This window comes from Brachyhypopomus gauderio, chromosome 2, assembly GCF_052324685.1.
Source record: "Brachyhypopomus gauderio isolate BG-103 chromosome 2, BGAUD_0.2, whole genome shotgun sequence".
Taxonomy (NCBI): domain Eukaryota; kingdom Metazoa; phylum Chordata; class Actinopteri; order Gymnotiformes; family Hypopomidae; genus Brachyhypopomus; species Brachyhypopomus gauderio.
Window position 1 is genome coordinate 34900192 of NC_135212.1, and position 22228 is coordinate 34922419.

General features: G+C 40.3%; 2 protein-coding genes across 2 annotated transcripts; both read right to left on the reverse strand.

Annotated features, from left to right (window-relative positions):
* Positions 1-8200: 8200 nt before the first annotated feature.
* LOC143501280 (extracellular calcium-sensing receptor-like) lies at positions 8201-14336 on the reverse strand. The gene is made up of 5 exons (XM_076994916.1): positions 14037-14336; positions 13053-13826; positions 12574-12798; positions 10249-10372; positions 8201-9599 (listed from the first exon to the last, which is right to left on the reverse strand). Exons 1-5 carry the CDS (start codon positions 14334-14336, stop codon positions 8686-8688), a joined length of 2337 nt encoding a protein of 778 aa, XP_076851031.1. The 3' UTR covers positions 8201-8685.
* Positions 14337-16401: 2065 nt separating this feature from the next.
* Positions 16402-20592, reverse strand: LOC143508869 (extracellular calcium-sensing receptor-like). The gene is made up of 6 exons (XM_076997471.1): positions 20357-20592; positions 19871-20165; positions 18878-19651; positions 18345-18563; positions 18092-18215; positions 16402-17315 (listed from the first exon to the last, which is right to left on the reverse strand). The coding sequence occupies exons 1-6, from the start codon at positions 20590-20592 to the stop codon at positions 16402-16404; spliced, it is 2562 nt and encodes an 853-aa protein (XP_076853586.1).
* Between the last annotated feature and the right edge of the window lie 1636 nt (positions 20593-22228).

The following is a 22228-nucleotide window of genomic DNA, read 5'->3' on the forward strand; positions in this document are numbered from 1 at the left end:
ACAGAGGATGAGGGGAGTTCGCCCCCTTCTGGACAGCCCGGAGGTGAGCGACCCCCCTACCACTCCGAGGGGAGCGCTATGGACTGCTCCCTGGGTGAGAGTCCGGTGGAGTCCATGGGCTGGAGCCTGGGCAGTGAGGAGGAAGAGGAGATGGAAGTCGCCGACAGCTCTCCCACTGCCAGGCTAGGAAGGCTCACGCCCCAGCGGTCTCTGCCGAGAGGAGCGAGAGAACGTGGGCGGAATCGTCCTGCGGCACGCCCCTCGGGGGCCACTGGTGAAACCAGCCGCGCCGCACCTGACGCGTCTGCCGGTCGCGCTGCACCCAGTGGAGGGTTTGCGGCAAGGGCGGGGAGAGGACCGCCCACCGCAGCTCCTGCAGCTCCCGGGTTCTCCCTGCTAGCCGCTCTCCTCCTGGCGCGAAGCCTGGCGCCCGTTACATGTGTGTCTGTTCCAGTGTTCGTATGTATTCCTGTCTGTTTGCAGAATCCCTTTTTCCCTTTCATGCATGTGTCAATGTGCCTGTTTGTATGTTTGTGAACGTCCCGTTATGTGTGTCTAATGTGTTTTCCCCGGTCTTCCCAGGGAGGGTGTTCTAGGCGGTTCGTGGCGGACTCTTCGCCGAGGGCGGTCACCTCCCAGGCACAGGACTGAGCGCGTCGGATCCGCCCATCGACGTGGGTTTGGGGCACTCGGTCCTGTTGGCACCCCGGGACGGGTAGTGCCCTTGGTGAGGGAGTCTGTCACGTTGGGGACCTCGGCCCCTCCCTTTTGGGCGTGTTTACGTTGTCTACGTCTATTCGTCTGCGTCTGTGGATCTCCGTGGGTGTGGTTATGTCTTGTGATAATCCGTCTAACCTGTGGCTAGTCTCATAATCACGTGGGGCTTATGTGGTTTGTCTACTTAATGTGCATTCGCGCAGTGTCCTGTGCTTGTCGTTGTCTGAGCCCACACGTTTCCGTGAGTGTTGTATGTTTCTTCGTGCGCTTCGAGCGCAGTATATGTGTGAAATAAAACGTGACGTCAAATGTCAAGTCGGACTTCTGTCTCGTCCTTCACGCCGCACCGAACGTCACAACCTGTACCATAAAATGCAAACAATTTTCAGTCCTATTGTCCAATGGAAATTACAAATTATTCAAAAAACAAAATGCACCCAAAATTAAGTGCCCACGAGATGCCACAAATCAAACTAAAATGCAACAGGATTCCACTACTCACAATAAAATGCCCACAGGATCCCACATCAAAAATTTTAAAATGCTCATAGGATCCCACAATTTAAAAGTAAGTGCTCACAGGATCCAACTATTCAAAATACAGTGCCCACCGGATCCCACTATTCACAATAAAATGCCCACAGGTTGCCACAACTCAAAATAAAACAAAATGCGCACAGGATTCCACTATTTTAAACGCTCACAGGATCCAACTATTCAATATACAGTGCCCACAGGATTCCACTTTTCACAATAAAATGTCCACAGGATCCCACAGATCCTGATAGATAGATATAACAATCTCATCCTTTTGGAAAAAAAGTGCACCAGATTATGACCTGATTATGACACAATTGAAAGGGCGCGGGCAAGGCAAGGCCATCCAATTGTCCTTCAGTTCTGGGACTCAGAAGTTTAAATTTCTGCCCACATTTAATTTTTCACCATCAATATTTTTTACTCAGTAATGTGAGGGCGTTCAAATGTAGTGAAGTAAAACTACTTGGGTCAAAATGTACTCAAGTAAAAGTAAAAATGACATATTTCAAAAATTACAAATTACTCATAAAAAGTACTCAATTACAGTAATGTGAGTAAATGTAATTAGTTACTTTCCACCCCTGGTCAGGACCAAAATATTGTATTGTATTCTTAATTTAATGGGGAGCCAGTGCAGTTGTGCAAGTAAAGGTGTAACATGACAGTATTATGATGATTTAGTTAGAAGCCTTGCAGCAGCATTCTGAACAACCTGGAGACGCTCTAGGGAGTTATTACTAATACCTGTATATAAAAAATTACAATAATCCAACCAAGAGGAGATGAAAGCATGAATAGCAATTTCGAGCTCAGAACGTGACACAATGGAACTTAGTTTAGCCAGGTTCCGTAACTGATAAAAACAGGAGTGAACCAGAGATTTGATGTGGGTATCTAAGGAAAATGCCGAATCAAAAGTTACTCCAAGGTTCCTAATAGCGGGATTAGCCAATTTGCCAAGGGGACCAAGAGCTTCCATTATCTTGGGTATAAATCTGTCAGGGGCACAGACAAGGACTTCTGACTTTTTCTCATTTAGCTGTAGAAAATTATCCGTTATCCAACTTTTGAAAGAAGCTAAACAACTAATCAGCAACTGTATCTTAGAGAAATCTTCTGGCTTAAAAGAAATATACAGCTGAATATCATTGGCATAACAATGATACAAAATGCCATCAAAAGAACTCAGGATATGCTGCAAAGGAAGCAAATATAACAAACATAACAAAGGCCCTAGGACAGAACCCTGAGGCACACCACAAACAATGGAGGCTGTGGCAGACCTAAACCTAGAGGAGGCCACACAAAAGGAACGTCCAGATAAATAAGAAGTGAACCACTCTAAAGCAGAACCAGATAAACCCACCAATATCTCAATCTATCAAGTAGTATTTGATGGTCAACGGTATCAAAGGCAGAGGTGAGATCTAGCCAGTGATGGCATAGTTACCTTGAAAAAGTAATCCGATTACTGATTACTCCTTTTAAAAGTAACTTAGTTACGTTACTGATTACTTGATTTTAAGAGTAACTACATTAGATTACAAGTTACTTTAGTAGTTACATTCAGGAGCAAAATTAATTTTTCCAATACTCACTTTATTGGAAGTGCATTTTTAACAGTAACAATGTATTGAAGCAGGTTCGGTAACCAAGGCAGAAACTGAAACGCACCCCTAGCGTGCGCAGGGCTAAGAGACCTTGAGTGGCCAAGTGTCTGTCCGTTAGGGAATTCGCCGTGAGGAGTAGTAGTCGCTACAGTATCTCCTGACATTACGTTTGTGTAGCTGCGTGGTATTATTTGTAAATTTATTTGTTAACGTAATACAAGCGAACTGTTCAGTCAGACAGCTACTTGTTGTGAAACTAAATACTATTACAATTTCAAGCATTTTTAAGTAGGCTACGTTAGTCAAAATTCCAGCACTTTTCAAACGTGGAACACAATGCAACATTAAAATTCGTCAGGTAAATGTTCCTTCCCCTGATTTTGAGGGGTGTTTCTTTATACTACCACATATTGTTTCAGGAGGACACTGCAAAAAATGATTTGTAAAATGTGCTCGCGCTCTCACAGGGTTGTGCACAGCGTGCCGAGTCGAGTGCTTCGGTCAGACGCAAAAGTAGAACTGAGCCAAGAAGAAAGCTAAAATATATATTTTTACTAGGCAAAATAAAAATAGTAACGCACAGTTACGTGGATAAGTAACTTTAATCTGATTACTGGACTGGAAATAGTAGCGTGTTATATTACTCGTTACCGAAAAAAATGGTAAGATTAGCAACACCAGAACAGAACATTCTCCTGCATCACTATGTGACAAGATGTCACTGGAGACTCTAACAAGCGCTGTTTCTGTAGAATGGAATCTACGAAACCCTGACTGATACTTGTCAATGATGTTGTGTCTGACCATAAATTATATCAGCTGCTTAGATACAACCTTTTCTAGGATTGTGGATAGAAAGGGTATTTTTGAGATTGGTCCATAGCTATTAAAAATAGATGGGTCAAGCTTGGGTTTCTTTAAAAGTGGGTAAATGACAGCGTACTTACAATAGGCAGGTACTTGACCAGAAACCAATGAGGTATTAATTAATGACAGCACACAAGGGCTAATGTGTTGAAATACATTTTTGAACAAAGTGGTAGGTAGAATGTCCAGAGGGCAAGAAGAAGTATTCATTGAATCCACTAATTGTTCTAGTTCACTTAAAGAAATAGGAGAAAAACTTTCCATAACAGGCCGAGTTGGAGCAGGTACACTCCATGAGGAACCTGATGGGGTAATATTAGATCTTATATTAGATCTCTTCACTGTCCACTTTTAAAACCAGATTGAAGACGTATTTTTATTCAGTGGCATTCGAAAATACGTGAGCTTCTGCTCCTCGTGTTTTGTTTTAATATTTATTTATCTTAATTTCTTTAATTCTATCCAATATTTATTTATCTACTGTACCTATTGTACTTATCTGTTTGTTTTATAATTTTATAATTTTCTTTTCTATAATAGATATATATATCTTTTACTCATTTTTATATTGGTGTGATTGCCGTTTTTATGCATTGTTCAGCACTTTGTGTCAGCTATGGTTGTTTTAAAGTGCTCTATAAATAAAGTTGAAGTTGAATTACTGATCTTATCTACCAGGAATGAAAGAAAATTATTACAGTACTCATTTGAAGAGATTGGAACATAGGGTGGAGCAGGAGTAAGAATATTAGTAATTGTGTTAAATAACACTTTAGGGTTCCCTCTACTCTTTACGACCAGGTTTGAGAAGTAAACCACCCTTGCATCTTTGACTGCATTATTAAAAAAAAACTAAAAGATCCTTTAAATGAAACAAATGAACGTGTAAACGAGTTTTCTTCCAAAGGCGCTCAAATTTGCAACAGTCACGCTTTAAACAGCGGATACTGTCATTAATCCAGGGTGAAGGTTTAGCAGCAGGAGCTAATCTAGTTTTAATGGGACAAACCTCTTTTAAAATGGAATGACAGTGTTCATTAAAAAGTGTTAACTTATTAACATCATTACTGGGAGCCAAAGTTAAAATAAACCTATCAGAAAACTTTCATGCAGTACAGGAATTTAAAAGGCACGAAGTAACTACCTGGCGAACAGAGGATCCAGTGACATAATAAGACAAATTAAAAAGAATACAGTGATGATCAGAAATAAAAATGTCTTTGGAATAAATAAAATCCACATTTACACCCAGGGTATACACAAGGTCCAGAGTGTGTCCTTTAGCATGTGTGGGGCCAGATTAAATTAAAGAATCCATAACGCTATTGAAACCCCTGGCAAAGAGGGCCCACCTGTAAGCATATCACATCTTGTTGGGTGACCCACCTGTAAACCCATCCCATCAGGTTTGGTGAGCTACCTGCCCTCTTCACTTCTCCACCAAGCACTCACCTCACATTCCATGTTTCAGTTGTTCTCACACCATTTCCCTACTCCCTGGTACTGCTACATCCTTCCCTGGTACAACCACAGTTCATTTAATCTCTCTTGGTTTGGTTTTCCTTTTTCCTTTACTCCCTCTCTCCACCTCATCAGCATTTGACTCCCGCCAGAAGGGTCTCCATTCTAGTGTGCTACACTTTGCTCAGTAAGGATACAATAGGGAGAAATTCACCTAAGAATAAACTGCTACAACCATTGCCATTTCCCTTAGAGGTGAAGGTCCTACTATGTCAATGAAACTACTGTTCAAATGGGTAGCCTGCTTGTGGTGGGCATCATACCACCCATGGTTCGGCAACGGTAATTTTATAAATTGCACAGAATTCATATTTTGTACACCGGTCCATCACCCCAACCCATCAATAAAACTGAGTTCTGACTTTTTAACTTTGACATTTCCACATGACCACCTGTCTATGAATTATGTCACTACTACTATTTCTCTAGGAACAACCACTTGCTCACATACATCAACACCCCCTTTGCCCCTTCACACAAAGGGTACTTCACATGTTCCAGTACCCTCTTAACTGTGGGTCTTGTTCACTTCCTCAGGAGATGTTAGACCGTGCTTTTCCACCTAGTCTGAGCTGTATTTCCCGTTCCAGACTCCATTGCAACTTTATTGAGCCATCCTCATCATTTTCACAGCCCTCAGTCTTTGGGGCATCTGACAGGACGTAAGCAATCCCAGGGCAGATTAATTATGCAATCAATAGAAGCTAATTGTTCAAACCGCCATGTAAGATGGCCTTCAGACTATTCAAACCTATGAAGCCATCTCAGTGAGCTATGGTTAGTCCTGAGTATAAACCATCTTCCTAAAAGATAATGCCAGAACTGCTATAAAAATGTGACCACTGCCAATAGCTTTCTTGGTAGTAGCGTAGTTCCTGTACGCCTTTTCAAGGCACAAGTTGCATAGGATACCACTTGTTCTTTGCCATCCACTAGTTGCAGTAAGACTCCTCCAACGTCCACAACACTGGCATCCATATGAAATAGGAATGGCTTTTCTGAATCTGAAAAAGCGAATATAGTCATAGTCATTTATTTAGTTCATCAAAGGCCTCTTGAGACTGGGTGCTCTGTACCATCTTGGCCCCCTTTTCAGTAAGCTTATGAAGAGGCCTGGCAATAGTATGAAAATCATGAACAAATTTCCTATAATACAAGGCTAATCCCAAAAGCCTTTGCATCTCAGTTTATCTTGACTGTAGGCACTTTTGTGGATCTGTCCTAATGCCATTTTGCGAAATGATATCACCTTAAATTTGCACTGGTCAAATCCATATAAGGTAGAGATAGGTGTTAAGGAATCTGTACCTATATAGGTCAAATGCATATGGAACTGTGGTTCTGAACAAGCAGTAACAATGCCAGTAGGGATGGGTATGGCCTTAGATACCTTTGGAATTTTCAAGTTAGATAATTTGCACTTGGCATAAAAGCCAGACTGTTGACCAAAAACACAAAGCTTCTTTCATCCAGAGTTGTATAGTAACGAAGTAGAACTACTTCGCTACTGTACTTAAGTACTAAAATGCTGTATCTGTACTTTACTGGAGTATTATTTTTTTCTCCTACTTCCACTTTTACTTCACTACATATTTTCCATCAGTTTAATACTTTTACTCCGATATATTTTTTACGTGCTGTATAGTTACTCGTTACAATTATATACATGTTAGCTGGCGCTGTCATCGGGTCAAGCGATCAGGCTGTCTTATGAAAACTGCGCATGCTCCGGTCGCGTCTCGTTAACTCTGCTGCTGCCTTCACTGAACACTTGAGCTTCGTAATCTAGGTTCACTTGACACGCTGTTACTGCGGCAAGAATGACGCAATCGCGGTGGCTCCGCCCATGCACGTTAACCACGCGCGCAGTCGCGTCGCGAGGTTGTGCACCTCTCGATTTTTGTGCGTGTGAAGTTACAAGGTGGAATTCATGCACTTGTACGGCACTTTGAAGGTCCATTTTCAGTATTTTCCAGCACCTTCAGCTTCATTTACATATTTATACACATATATTCGAAATTATTCCAAATAATTCGCTTTTTATCTCATTAAAAGAGATAGTACCGTGTTTGGTAACAGCAGAAGAGCACAGTAAACACTAGTTAGGTTAGATATCTTAGCTAACTAACCTAATTATGTTCATGGCGTGCTGCAGAATTCACTTAACATTAGCTGGCAATAAAGGCGACGTGCTGACTAATCATGTGCCCATTTTATAGTGTAGTGTTTTTATAGGGTAAGGGCATTTATTGGGGGTAAACGCAGGGCAGTAAGCTCACCCTTAGAATCCGACGGACGGATTTTACGTCCAAAATAAACCTCGTTTTCTCAGCTAAATTATGGCGAATTTGTACTTTTGCGTCAAACCTACAACGTAGCGGGACATAGGTTATCTGTTTTTTGTGTACGAAGTGTTAACCCCAGTTTTTTAAGTACATACAGAACACTTGTATTTGTGATCTTTGACATCTTTGATTTGTAAGTGATATATAAAAACAATTGATAATCAAACTTTGATGACTTTCTTTAATTAATTCAAAACACAATACTTGTACTTTTTACTTTCAGTACTTGAGTAATAAATTTTAGACTAAACTACTTGCAATACTCAAGTACAAAAAATGCTGAATACTTCTGTACTTCTACTTAAGTAAAGTTTTTAAAGAACACTTCAACTTCTACTCAAGTAAATGTTTTGATAGAGTACTTGTACTTTTACTCAAGTATGGGTCTCGAATACTTTATACAACACTGCTTTCATCCTGCTGTCTTTGTAGAAAGCTGTATTTCTATGTATAGTCTGTGTATGACAGAACTTAAATGCACAATTATATAGATGACTCTTTTTATTTTAATCCTACTCATCTTTCAGTCCATTTTCCCTTTAAAACACATTTATGTTGAAAATTTGGCAAGATAACAAGTTTATTTAAAATTATTTAATTACTGACCCATTTGAACAAGTTCAGATGTGTTTAATAATTAAAGTAGACTTTAAATAAATGGACTTTAATCATACTAGCATTTGACCATCAGCGAAAGGCAGCAACCAGGTCCAGAATTTTTATAGTGAACATGTTCACATGAACTTTACACATATTAAAATATTAAACACTAGGTAACAACAAAAACACACATTTAAATTTCATAAAAAGATGCACATCACTATGTTAATAGACATACTGCATGAGTATATAATATTAAGACATCAAATATTTTCAGTTTTAGAAAGATATATACTTATGTAAGTACAATTTATTTTTCACTAATGTTCTTTTTGTGAAAGAACATGTGAAATGTTTTTCTCACATATAAACATAAAAGGTAATTCAATCTAAAGGTTTATTTGAGGAGCTAATAAATAAACCTAATGATGACCTGCAATGTTTTTATAATGTGCTGAACCTTTCATTTTACATTATTTTACATTCTAAAGAGCTTTAGAGGGAACTTTACCCATAAGGTGTTTCTTGGTATTCTTCTCTGGTCTAAATACAATTATAAAACACTTGGGAGCAAAAATACAAATAATCAAACCAAAGCTTGAGGCCAGAATAGCAAATATCTCCACGGCTACAGTGAATTTTCCAGGAGAGCTGACATAAGCTGGAATAAAAGTGATCCAAACTGCACAGAATATGAGCATGCTGAATGTGATGAATTTGGCTTCATTAAAGTTATCAGGCAGCTTCCGTGCTAGAAAAGCCAGTGCAAAGCATAAAAGTGCCAGTAGTCCTATATAACCCAAAACAGCCCAGAATCCTATAGCAGAACCTAAACCACATTCCAAGATGATCCTTTCCTTGTAGTGCTTTAGATTTTTGAAGGGAAAAGGAGGGGATAATTTTAACCAAAGTAGACAGATAATGACCTGTATGAGAGTGAAGGCAAGAACACTGAGTCTCTGTTGTGGAGGCCCAAACCATTTCATGACATTACTGCCTGGAAGCGTAGCCCTGAAGGCCATTAACACCACTATTGTTTTCCCCAGAACACAGGAGATGCAGAGGACGAAGGTGATCCCAAACACTGTGTGGCGCAGCATACATGACCACTCAGAGGGCCGACCAATGAAAGTAAGTGAACACAGGAAACACAGAGTCAGAGAGAAGAGCAACAGGAAACTCAGCTCTGAGTTGTTGGCTCTGACGATGGGAGACGTCCTGTGTCTGTAGAAGATGGAAGCTACACATATAGCCACAAAGGTTCCAGCCACAGAGAACACTGTGAGGGTAATGCCCAATGTGTCATCCCAGGACAGGAACTCAACAGGTTTGGGGAGGCAGCTGTCTTGTTTGGTGTTGGGCCAGAACTCGGGAGGGCAGTGAAAACAGTCTAGAGAATCTAAAAGAGTAAAAGGGAGGTAAGAAACGTAGTATAACAGAACTAACACCCATGATTAAGTCTGACACCGTAGAGAGCATTTCTGAAGCAGGGGGTGTCATAAAACTACATCATGGCTCCCTCCTGCAAATTGCTTTAGGTTTCATTATCCACTTGAGGAAGTCTTAAAATAATTTCTTCTTGACCAATGTTACGTTCAATTTGCTCATTCCAAAAATACCTCTTTATAGTTCATTTGTTGCAATGCCTATCATAAAAAAACTAAACATATATAAAATTTAACTGAAAGTCATTTGAGCTATTAACTGTGTTAAAGTTCTTGTTTCGGGTAATTTGTTGACATCAGTAACAAATTAGTGTGGACTCACGGACGTAATTTTGGGGGGGGACGGGGGGAACATGTCCCCCCCACTTTTTCAAAAGCCGGCTTTGGTCCCCCCCAGTTTTTACGGTTAAAACCAAATATTTAAATAGCGACGAATCTATGTCCCCTCCACTTTTGACATCAAAATTACGTCCATGTGTGGACTGCTGATCGAAAATATTAAAACAAAATTGGGCTGTGTTCTATCATGCAATAACCATCAATAAATATCTTAATTTTATAGAATGCCAAAGGAGAAAAATACACTGTACAGTGATAGGCAACCTGTCATATTACTAATCTCTCCCTCTGCACATGGTATGCAGTCATAGCAGCAGACAGGCCTTCCCTTCTGTACAGCCTTCCTGAAGCCTGGAGGACAGCTCTCACTGCACACAGATTCCATCACCTGTGACATAGATTGAATTAACCATTCCATTGGAAAACCACTGCTATGGGCCACTATAAAAGATAATATATCCTGCTTAAAGCCCTTTATCCTGATAGCACCTAAGAAAGAAATGAGAGAAATCCTTCCTGGCATGTATCAACCATGAATATCTGAAGTCACTATTTATCAAACTGGAAAAAGGAAAACACTAAAGCATGAGGTGTTCAGTGATCTGTGAATCGGTTATCAGAAGCAAAGCACTTTGTAAGTCGCTCTGGATAAGAGCGTCTGCTAAATGCCGTAAATGTAAATGTAAATGTAATGTGTTGTTCTCCTGACTGTGTTTAATGCAGAAGCGCCCCCTAGTGGGCCCGCCGGCGGGCCCAGCTCCTTTACGGCGATATAAAACATATTAAACATTAATGAATCTCCGAACAAATCGGAAATTTCAAATTTCAAAATCAAAATTTCCTATCCCATCTACATGCCTACCGAGTTTCAGCCGTCTACGTGCAGCCGATCGCGAGATATCCGGCTTTGAAGTTGACCACAAAAGTGCACCCCGCGAGGGGGTCTCCCGACATATCCGTTTACAAAACATATTTATGTTGTGAAATGTCTTAATGTTTTGTCACCTAAAAATCGTTTACTAATAAGGCTTTAATTTAAGACCTTAACAGCGTAGATCCGTTGTGGTTAAGTACCTTAAAAAGCTTGCTCACCTCACTGCAAAATTTTCCAAAATCCGCTTCCTGAATGAGACACTCCGACAAATCTGCCCCCTAAGCGTCACAGAAGCATTCTTAACGCTGATTTGACCCCTCATTACAAAGCTGCAGCGGTTCTGCTTTGATTTGAGTGGTTTTTATTGGTCTAAAGTGGGGTAGTGACTTTGAATGACAGGTTTTACAACCTCTCCCACGGCGAGGTGCGAAGGGGAGGGGGGGAGGGTGAACCAATAAGCCCACAGAGACAAGCTGGCGCCTCAGAAGTGATTGAAAGCTGTTCTAACCAATAGTGTACATCCTTCCGAAGCTAACCAGCCCTCATATGACATGATTGGTCAAGTATATTTTTAAATTGAGCCCTCGGAAACTGGCGCTTCATTTCCAATTTCGGCCGCTAGCATAGCAACATAAGCTAACCCTTTGCTAACCTAAGCTAAGCTCCCCAGAACACACTGTTCGGCGAAACTGAAGCAGCCATGGATTATTTTGTTCGTTTTTATGCGGATTGTGGATACTTTTGAACATAAACGGATTACTTTGTGTGGAATATATGAGCAATTTTCGGAATTTTCGCCAACCCGGAAGTGAGACGGTACACCGGCTACGACGCGATTCTACGTACTGTGAGTAACAATGGATAATTTTTCATAAGCGATATTGTACAAAATATATATTCTAATACTAAACATTAACTAAGCGTTAGATTATAAACAGTTTTAGAGCGTTTGAGTGCTGCAGCACTCTGTATCGTGTCGGATGCTACCGGAGTTGGCTACGGTAACCTAGCTTATGCTGTCGGACTATATTGGACATAAATATGATATCATAACGTTCATATTTGGACATGAAATTTAGTCATTGGAATTTTCTGGTCTTGCTGTAATATGTGCAGCATTGTTGTTTGTCGTAGCTCCTCGGTTTCGTGTAAGGAATTTGTTGGCATGTTAGCTTAGTTGGCTAATGGTGTGTGTCGGGTGTGGCATATTTAGACATGGGTGTGGTGCACTTGACATACCTTGGATAAAGCTGAATAACTTTTCAATGCTTGCATGGATTTGCTCCATTTTTTCTGTGTTGTTAGAAAAGACCCTAGCGAAATTTATTGTAATTTCTGATACCACATTTGAATAACTATGTGAATATACATTCCAGTCATGTTCAAGTTCAAGTCAGCATTTGTGACATTCCTGGCATATTAGCATCTGCAATAGAGGCTCTAAAATAAACCAAATTATGTGAATATGATATTGAAGTGTATTAATATGTTCCCCCAACTGCCTACTTCAGTTTGAGCCATGAATGATAATTTTCCTATATGTACAACTTGAGATATCTAGTTTTAATGTGAACTATGTCAAAAATGTTAAAAATGGCCACCAGGCGTGCGAATCTGCAGTATAAGGTTAAGAAACTTTGCATAGTGAAAAATTTAAAGGCCATGTTGTACAGTACCTCAGTCTGCCCTCCCACCCAGGGTGTGATATACAGTACCTCAGTTTGTCCTCCCATCCAGCTGATAGCACTGCTCATTATGAACTCCTGTCCTCTCGGTTTGGAGGAGTCATAGTACCCCACTGGAACAAAGTCTAAAGCACCACCTTTCTTAAATTGCCAGTTTATTAGCTCATAGAGAGCTCCAGGATCTCCGTTAGAATCAAAGTTGACTTGGTAGCCATTCTTTGTAGTGAAGTTCACTCTCTTGAGCTGGTCGAGTATCTGTTTGATAAACACAACATCATAAAAAGTCATGACAATATGGTAATTCCTCTCTAAAACAATACAATTCACCAACTGTTTATAGAGCTAATTTACACACACACACACACACACACACACACACACACACACACACACACACACACACACACACATATATATATATATATATATATATATATATATATATATATATATATATATATAATAATTTTTATTATTATTTTTAAAGGCATTAAAGGTTTTTTTAATACCTGCCACTGTGCGAACTTAATGGTTTTGTCGCATGTCGTCTCATTACAAATGACCCCATGAATTGCATGCGCTACGGCGTATGTAGCTTTATACACCATATTACTGATGCGCAACTGTGATGTGTCTGTGTATGGGTTCTGTAGCGCGCGGATATCCTCACTGCCGTCACATTTCCGCACGCCTGTCCGCCCTTTTAGGCTACAGCCAAACGAGCTCTCCCAAAATTCCGTTAATAGGGGCGATTTCACAGCTTGCGATGGAGAGATGTCTAAAAGAAACTCTTTAAGCCCTGGGATGATTGATCGAGGGACACTAAAACCTATGGCCCCAGCGCATATGTTAAACCGCAGAAACTCTGGATGCGTGATCCACGCTTCGCTGGCAATCCACTGAAGCGGAGGCAATTGTTTTCGTGTCAGTTCCTCCAAAAGAAACCTCATTTCGCCTATGTTAAGAAACGCTACTATTACCCGGGCAGTGGATCTGCGTATGACGTCTGCCACTCTCTCCAGTTTACTGCGCGGTTGTGTCCTGTAATAAACCTCGGAGTACTCCACACAGATCCCCTCCTCCTGCGCAGCCTTTAGAAAAGCTGCCATTCCGTAATTTCCATAGTCCGTGTCGCTGCGCACTGTCCCAATCCATGTCCAGCCGAAATACTTCACGAGTCTCGCCAGTGCAGCCGCTTGGTGTTCGTCACTTGGAACCGTCCTGAAGAAGGCGGGAAACTCACGCTTATCGCTCAGACACGCACAGGTTGCGTAGTGACTCACCTGTCATTTAGCCAGTGGAGGAAAGGAAAAAGTTATTTAAGTACTACGATTCACTTTTTTGCTAGATTTGTACTTGTTACATTTAGTTTATATATTTAAGTTATTATATTACACATTTGCAATAGCTTACCTTTTACGTGTTCTGGATGGATCATTAATCAAGCTATGTATTTATCATTAAACGAAACCAACATTTTTGAGAATATATACCTGTGGAATTCCAAAAAGTCCGAGCGTTCTGGCCATGCTAATTGACGGCGTGGAAGCGGAATCTCCCACGATAGCAGGTACAGCGGCAACAGTGGATTTTGAGCAGGAATTAGTGTAACTGAAAAGGCGTTCCACGCCGTTGACAAACTGAAATGCAACTTTGATTGCCATCTGCACGGCAGAGCACGAGTCGTATATCTGGTAGCCTAATGTGATGCCCGGCAGTAGGTCGGTTCTGTTGTTGATCTCGCGGACGGTGAACTCCATGGCACGTGCAAATCGCAGCTCCCTGTAGTCCATGCTAGTGGGAGAGGAATACAAGTGGAAATGATTCAATTTCTGACAAAGTCTTAGTAACTGGTGTGCTTTTAAACATTCGTTTTACAAGAAATATCATACAACTACAGAAAAGTTGTAAAATTATTTGACACAAGTTCTCATTTTTGTGTAATTCTAATTCTAACATAATGTTCTGTTGTCTGTACTGCCCACTCCACTCACACAGACCTCCCAGAGCACTGTAGCTGTGGCGGCAGCCTGGTGTAGGTGTTCTCTCCTGAATTTGTGTCATAATGAATAGTAAAAATTCCTCCAATTATAAAATCTCCATTCGTAGAAAGCCCAGGCATCTGAGACTCAGCCCACAGTCTGCAGCTGACTGGGTTTGCTTTACATCTTGCAGGGCTGAACACAGTCATCCACAGCACTGATACAAATGGCACCAGACTTGAAATGATCTTCATGGTGGGCTTGGTGCCTCCCAGCACTCTGAAGGTCTGGATGTTTGATCTAAAGTGGTTTATATAGCAGCCTTGTAGTGAAGGCCTGTCAGTAAATGTGGGTGTGACCTGGGTGCATGAGGTGTGGTTATGTGTTCAGTCTTGCTCATAATTATACCCTTACTGTAAGTTTTGTGTTAAAAAGTGTTATTCATGTATTTTGTTTCCTTATCTAAAACACATTAATTAATGATCAAGATAATTCCTAATTTCTAATCATTTCTAATTAATACAACACTCATATGTACACAAACACAGAAACAACACTCACATATGCACGATCAACACAGAAACACCACACACATATGCACAATAAATACTGAAAAGACACTCACACTCACATATGCTAATTTTAATTTATATCACTTATAAAACTACTGATGGTATCACTGTGGAAATAAGATATTATATTGTATTTAATACTATGGTTATATTAAGGAATATGTTACACTTATTCTATGACTAATTGTATTGATTTGACCAAAAATTTTATTAAATGTGAATATCATGTTGTGCTTAAGCACAACATTCCACACGTTTCTAAATGTGCTGTTTGAACCTGCAGTTTTAACATAGTACCTTAACCAGAGATGTACCCAAAATGTTTTGCATAAGGTACATTGCCAGATGTAAGAAACAAACTCAGCAATAGCAAATAACCCGAAGACCACACTGCGGGTTATGCACAGATGAAATTGTGTAGGGGGAAAAAGGAATTAAGGTGTAAACATGACATTTGTCCTGCTGCTCTTGGTTTTATTAGTGATGTAACTGCAGACAAGCAGGACACTTTCTACAGTAAGATAAATTCCAGTTACTCCATAGCCAAATGCCTCAAAATATAATGGACGAGGCTTCATCATGCACCAGCATAATTGCCTGAAACAGCTGTAACGGAGTGTCTTGGGGTTCTATATTAAGATTATATAATAACAATATTCACTATCCTGGCCTCCACTTTGGACCACTGTTCTATATGTGCATGTAGCATAAAGACATTCTGTAAGTGCATAAATACATAAAATACAAAACCTTAAGAAGCTAAAGATAAAATAATAAAATATATAACAAACATCTGAGTTTGATTAGGAGATATTTCTGCTCATATGTGGCGTTTAAGCTAAACGCTGCGGTGTTCTGGGACTTTTCCATTCAGTGATTTACATCCTAGTTTGCTTTAAAGGAATCTCGTTAACAGGAAGGCAATGTAGAGAATGTAAAACTAGAGTAATTGGCTTTTATTATACTGTATAATTGCCAATTATTTTCAGATGATATATCAATAAGCACTAACATTTATTTTGTAAACAACAATAAAAGACTCTGAAACCAAAAGGTCAATATTTTGATCATGTATTTAAGTCATAAGGTGATCATACAAATGTACATATAATATGAATAATTAGATATCAGATTATTCTTTAAAAACTGTTCATGTAGATGCCAATACATTTCTAAGGACATATGTGAATATACTGTGAAAATATTCAAACAGGAAAGTATTTCACTTTTGGTGAAATAAGGTAGTAAATAGGAGTGTGTTCTGTATGATGCTAAACATTAAGGGGAATGTTGCTATTTATGGTTTAAAGAGCTTTAGATGGAACTTTACCCATGAGGTGTTTTTTGGTATTCTGATCTGCTCTAAACACAATTATAAAAAACTTGGGAGCAAAAATACAAATAAACAAACCAAAGCTTGAGGCCAGAATAGCAAATATCTCCACAGCTACAGTGAATTTTCCAGGAGAGCTGACATAAGCTGGAATAAAGGTGATCCAAACTGCACAGAATATGAGCATGCTGAATGTGATGAATTTGGCTTCATTAAAGTTATCAGGCAGCTTCCGTGCTAGAAAAGCCAAAATAAAACACAAAAGAGCCAGTAGTCCAATATAACCCAGAACAGCCCAGAAACATACAGCAGAACCTAAACCACATTCTAGAATTATTCTTTCCTTATAGTGCTTTAGATTTTTGAAGGGGAAAGGAGGTGATATTGCTAACCAAAACACACAAATAATGACCTGTATTAGAGTGAAGGCAAGAACACAGAGTCTCTGCTGTGGAGGCCCAAACCATTTCATGAAATTACTGCTTGGAAGTGTAGCCCTGAAGGCCATTAACACCACTATGGTTTTCCCCAGAACACAGGAGATGCAGAGGACGAAGGTGATCCCAAATGCTGTGTGGCGCAGCATACAGGACCACTCAGAGGGCCGACCAATAAAAGTAAGTGAACACAGGAAACACAGAGTCAGAGAGAAGAGCAGCAGGAAACTCAGCTCTGAGTTGTTGGCTCTGACGATGGGAGACGTCCTGTGTTTGTAGAAGACAGCAGTAACACACACTGCCATGAAGGCCCCAGTGATGGAGAACACTGTCAGAATGATGGCTAGAGTGTCATCCCATGACAGGTACTCAACAGGTTTGGGGAGGCAGATATTTTGTTTGGTGTTTGGCCAGAATTCAGGAGGGCACCGCAGACAATCCAAAGAGTCTGAAAGAGTAGAAAACCAAAATCAGAACCTTCTAACAGACTGAACTCTGTAATAAGGATACATTACACAGTACCAGATGGCTATCAGGAAACTTTGAGATTCACCAGTAAATACAATGTATCCTATAACAGACAAATCTATAATATGGCTGTTTGTTGCTATAGCATTAGCTCCTATTTGCCCCAGTTAAATTTTCTATGTGGAAAACAAAACAATTTTATAATTCACTCTAAAATGAGAAAGGCAAAGTCAAAAGGTAGGGATATCCATGTATGGAAACCTATAAAAGAACTTACATCATACAGCATATTATGGAAGCATAGACAAACTACTAAACCTATGCCTTTGCCTCCAGTAAAGGTACTGTAATTGTCTATGAAAGCACTTTTGAGTGCAATCAAGAAGGGGGTTTTTTTATATCAGTTAGAAATATTTTCTTTACCACTGTTGACCTTGATCTACCCATTAGTGTGCTGAGTTTGAATTTCTAAAAAGCAGCTAAAACTCTTTCTTAAAAAACATTTTTTAAAAGTACTTTACAGCTAAAAATAAAAATACATTATAATACATATAATGTTTTCAACATTTTTGTCTTTCCTTGGTAACAGATATATTATAATGTGCAGTGATAATTTTTTATAATAAATGCAGAATGGGTGTCTGTGAAATAATATATTCTGCTATATGCCAGTGAGCACTAATACATCTTTTTGTGTAAACTGAGAAGGTAAACAGCAAGGGTAGTAAAACATTTCAGAACTATGTGATATACAACCTGTGTTGTTACTGATTTCTCCCTCTGCACATGGTATACAGTCATAGCAGCAGATAGGCCTTCCCTTCTGTATAGCCTTCCTGGTGCCTGGAGGACATCTCTCACTGCATACAGACACTGGAACCTAAGACATTAGAGAATGACACGAATGCAAATATTTTAATATGCATCAACCACCAGTCTTTAAAAATCTTATTCAGCAGTTTGGTGTTTTCTCCTCCTGTAACATTTTAGTAATGATGTAATACAGTACCTCTGTCTGTCCTCCCATCCAGCTAATCACGTTGCTCATTCTGAACTCCTGTCCTCTATTTTCAGATGCATCATAGTAGCCCACCGTCACAAAGTCTAAAGCACCACATTTCTGCCAGTTTATGAGCTCATAGACAGCCAAAGGATCTCCGTTGGAATCAAAGTTGACCTGGTAACCATTCTTTGTAGTGAAGTTCACTCTCTTGAGCTGGTTGAGTATCTGGAATGGTGCACAGAAAGTCATGGTACTTCAAATTTCTCTCCACACACAAAACATTTATAGAACTAGGGTTATAAAATTAATCTCTAATATATGTTAAATCAAACATGTATGAATTTAAAAAATATTAATATAATAAACTTTGATCTTTAGGGCACTTGTGTGTATGTGTGTGTGTATACAGTATACATACATACACATATATTCACATAATTTTTACATCACCAAAAATAGCAGAATAATGTTTACAATTAATAATCAGAGAGGATTCTTAATTTTAATTGAGCTGTGTTATTAACAAAACAGTTTGATACCTCCCAAGGTGCATACTTGACGGTCTTGTCGCATTGTGTGTCATTACAAATAACACTCTGTATTGCATGCGCTATGGCATATATAGCTTTATACACCATGTTAGTAATGCGCAGCTGAGATGTGTCTGTGTATGGGTTCTGTAACGCTCGGATGTCCTCACTGCCGTCACATTCCCGCATGCCTGTTCGCCCTTTTAGGCTACAGCTGAACGAGCTCTCCCAGAATTCCGTTAACAGAGGCGATTTTGATACTTGTTCTGGAGAGAGGTCTAGAAGAAATTCACGAAGTCCTGGGATAACTGATCTGGGGATCCCAAAACCTATTGCGCCAGCACATATGTTAAACCGCAGAAACTCTGGATGTGTGATCCATGACTCGCTGCCAATCCACTGAAGATGACGCAGTGGTCTTCGTGCCAATTCCTCCAAGAGAAATCTCATATCACCTATGTTAAGAAACGCTACTATTACCCGGGCCGTTGATTTACGAATGACATCAGCCACTTTCTCCAATTTATTGCGTGGTTGTGTCCTGTAATAGGCCTCAGAGTACTCCACACAGATCCCCTCCTTCTGCGCAGCATTTAGAAACGCTGCCATTCCATAGTTTCCATAGTCTGTGTCGCTGCGTACTGCCCCAATCCATGTCCATCCAAAATGCTTAACCATTTTCGCCAGTGCGGCTGCTTGGTGCTGATCACTAGGCACTGTCCTGAAGAAGTTAGGAAACTGACGTTTATCACTCAGGCACGCGCAGGTTGCGTAGTGACTCACCTGTCATTTAGTGGAACAAAGAAAAAACAGTGACAAGCAGTGCTTCCGTTCTTTTTAAGGTACATGTTTTGGTAGGACATTCAATTATTTATGTAATGAATTTACTTAGTGTTAATAAAGAGCTTGCGGTAAACTACCCGTTGAATAGAATATGTAAGCTGCTTTTTTCTCAGAAACAGCAGCAATTTTAGTCATCGTTCTGTAGCCTCCAGTATTCACCTGTGGAATTCCAAACAGACCAAGCATCCTGGCCATGCCAATTGATGGTGTGGAATTAGAATCTCCTACTATAGCAGTGGCAGCTGCTGATTTTGAACAGGAGTTTGTATAATTAAAAATGGGTTCCAAGCCATTTGCGAACTGAAATGAAGCTTTGATAGCCATTTGCACATCAGAGCATGAGTCGTATATCTGGTATCCTAAAGCGATGCCTGGTAGGAGATCAGTTCTGTTGTTGATCTCGCGGATGGTGAATTCCATAGCACGAGCGAAGCGCAGCTGCCTGAAGTCCATGCTGTTTGAAGACGGAAAAAGGACAAAAAAAACTTAAGACAAAATCAGACCTTCTTTAAGTTAACATATCAGGTTTCACTAGCTATGACAGTGAAGTTTTAAAGGGGGTAAACATCAATTGATTATAATTTATCTGTAATTGTAATAACATGCTCTGCACTCCTGTTAACTGTCCACTCCTTCCAGACAGACCTCCCAGAGCACTGTGGCTGTAGAGGCAGCTTGGTGTAGGTATTCTGTCCTGAGTTTGTGTAGTAATGAATAGTGAAAATCCCTCCAATTATAAAATCTCCATTCATAGATAGCCCAGGCATTTGAGGCTCAGCCCACAGTCTGCAGCTGACTGGGTTTGCTTTATATCCTGCAGGGCTGAACACAGTCATCCACAGCACTGATACAAATGGCACCAGACTTGAAGTGATCTGCATGGTAGGCTTTGTGCCTCCCAGCACTCTGAAGGTCTGGATGTCTGATCTACAGTGGTTTATATAGGCAGCCTTGTAGTGAAGGCCTGTCAGTAAATGTGGGTGTGAATTGAGCACAGGAGGAGTGGTTATGTGTTCAATGTTAATCATAATTATATACACAAGTTTTAATCTTGCTTTAAAAGTGGAATTTGATTCTTTTGTTTGCTCACTTGTAGTAATGCAGACAATCAAGATCCATCCATGAACCAGCGATGCTCTGAAATGACCTCACTCCCTACTTCTCATCTGTTGACATTGCCTTTTAGGGCTACCAGACTGACCAGACCGAGTTCTCAGAATTTTTTGCAGCATGAATCTTTACATGGTCTTCATACTTTCATTAAAAGATAGAAAGGGTGACTGGCTTAATTCGGATGGCAAGGCAGACCAGACACAACACCACACTACAGCATGCCAGTAAAAGGTGTATATGTGAACACAATAACATTCAAATTATATTCAAATCCTGGCAAATTGCAAAATGATTAATAAAGGACCCATAACATCTGCATAGATATCACAGATTAACCTTATAACCTGTTTATGTTCACCAATGCTGAGTCATATATAACCCAGTCCAAAGAAGAACAACCCACTATGTTATATTTGGTAGACATTCAATGCAATATTTATTGCATTTGTTAGATTGTTGTAATTGTTAGAATATTTCTCTTTTCCCATTTTTTTTTTTACATAAAATGCATTGTGCAGCCTACACCGTAATGCCTAGAAACACAAATTTTGACAAAAAGGTGCAGTGTGCTTCAAGGACCAGTCTCAAGTACAGGGACCAACACTGGCCTTTGGATGGCGCTATCGGACACCATTTTACCTTTTGGTAAAATCTCCCACACCGTAAGTCATAGATACAAAATTCCAATTCTTATGCATTCCTTGGCTAAATGCAATAGGACTGCTAATATACAACCATTAAGCTCCGCCCACTTAGATTTTTTGCTAATTTCCATCCATCCATCCATCCATCCATTTTCATCGCTTTTCTGGGCATGGGTCGTGGGGCAGTAGCCTAAGCAAAGAGGCCGAGGTTTCCCTCTCCCCAGCCACCACTTCTAACTCTTCTGGGGGGATACCGAGGCATTCCCTGGACAGCCGAGAGATATAATCTCTCCAGCATGTCCTGGGTCATCCCCGGGGTCTCCTCCCAGTTGGACATGCCCGAAGCGCCTGCCTAGGGAGGCACCCAGGAGGCATCTGGACCAGATTCCCGAACCACCTCAACTGGCTCCTCTCTACGTGGAGGAGCAGCGACTCTACTCTGAGCCCCTCCCAGATTACCTTATCTACCTTATCTCTAAGGGAGAGCCTGGACACCCTGCGGAGAAAACTAATTTCAGCTGCTTGTATTCGCGATCTCATTCTTTTGGTCACTACCTAGAGCTCGTGACCAAAGGTAAGAGTCAGAACGCAGATTGACCAGTAAATTTTTGCCTTTTGGCGCAGCTCTCTGTTTACCACAACGGTCCGGTACAGCGTACGCACTACTGCAGCTGCAGCACCGACCCACCTGTCAGTCTCTTGTTCCATCCTTCCCTCACACCTGAACAAGAACCCGAGATACTTGAACTCCTCCACTTGA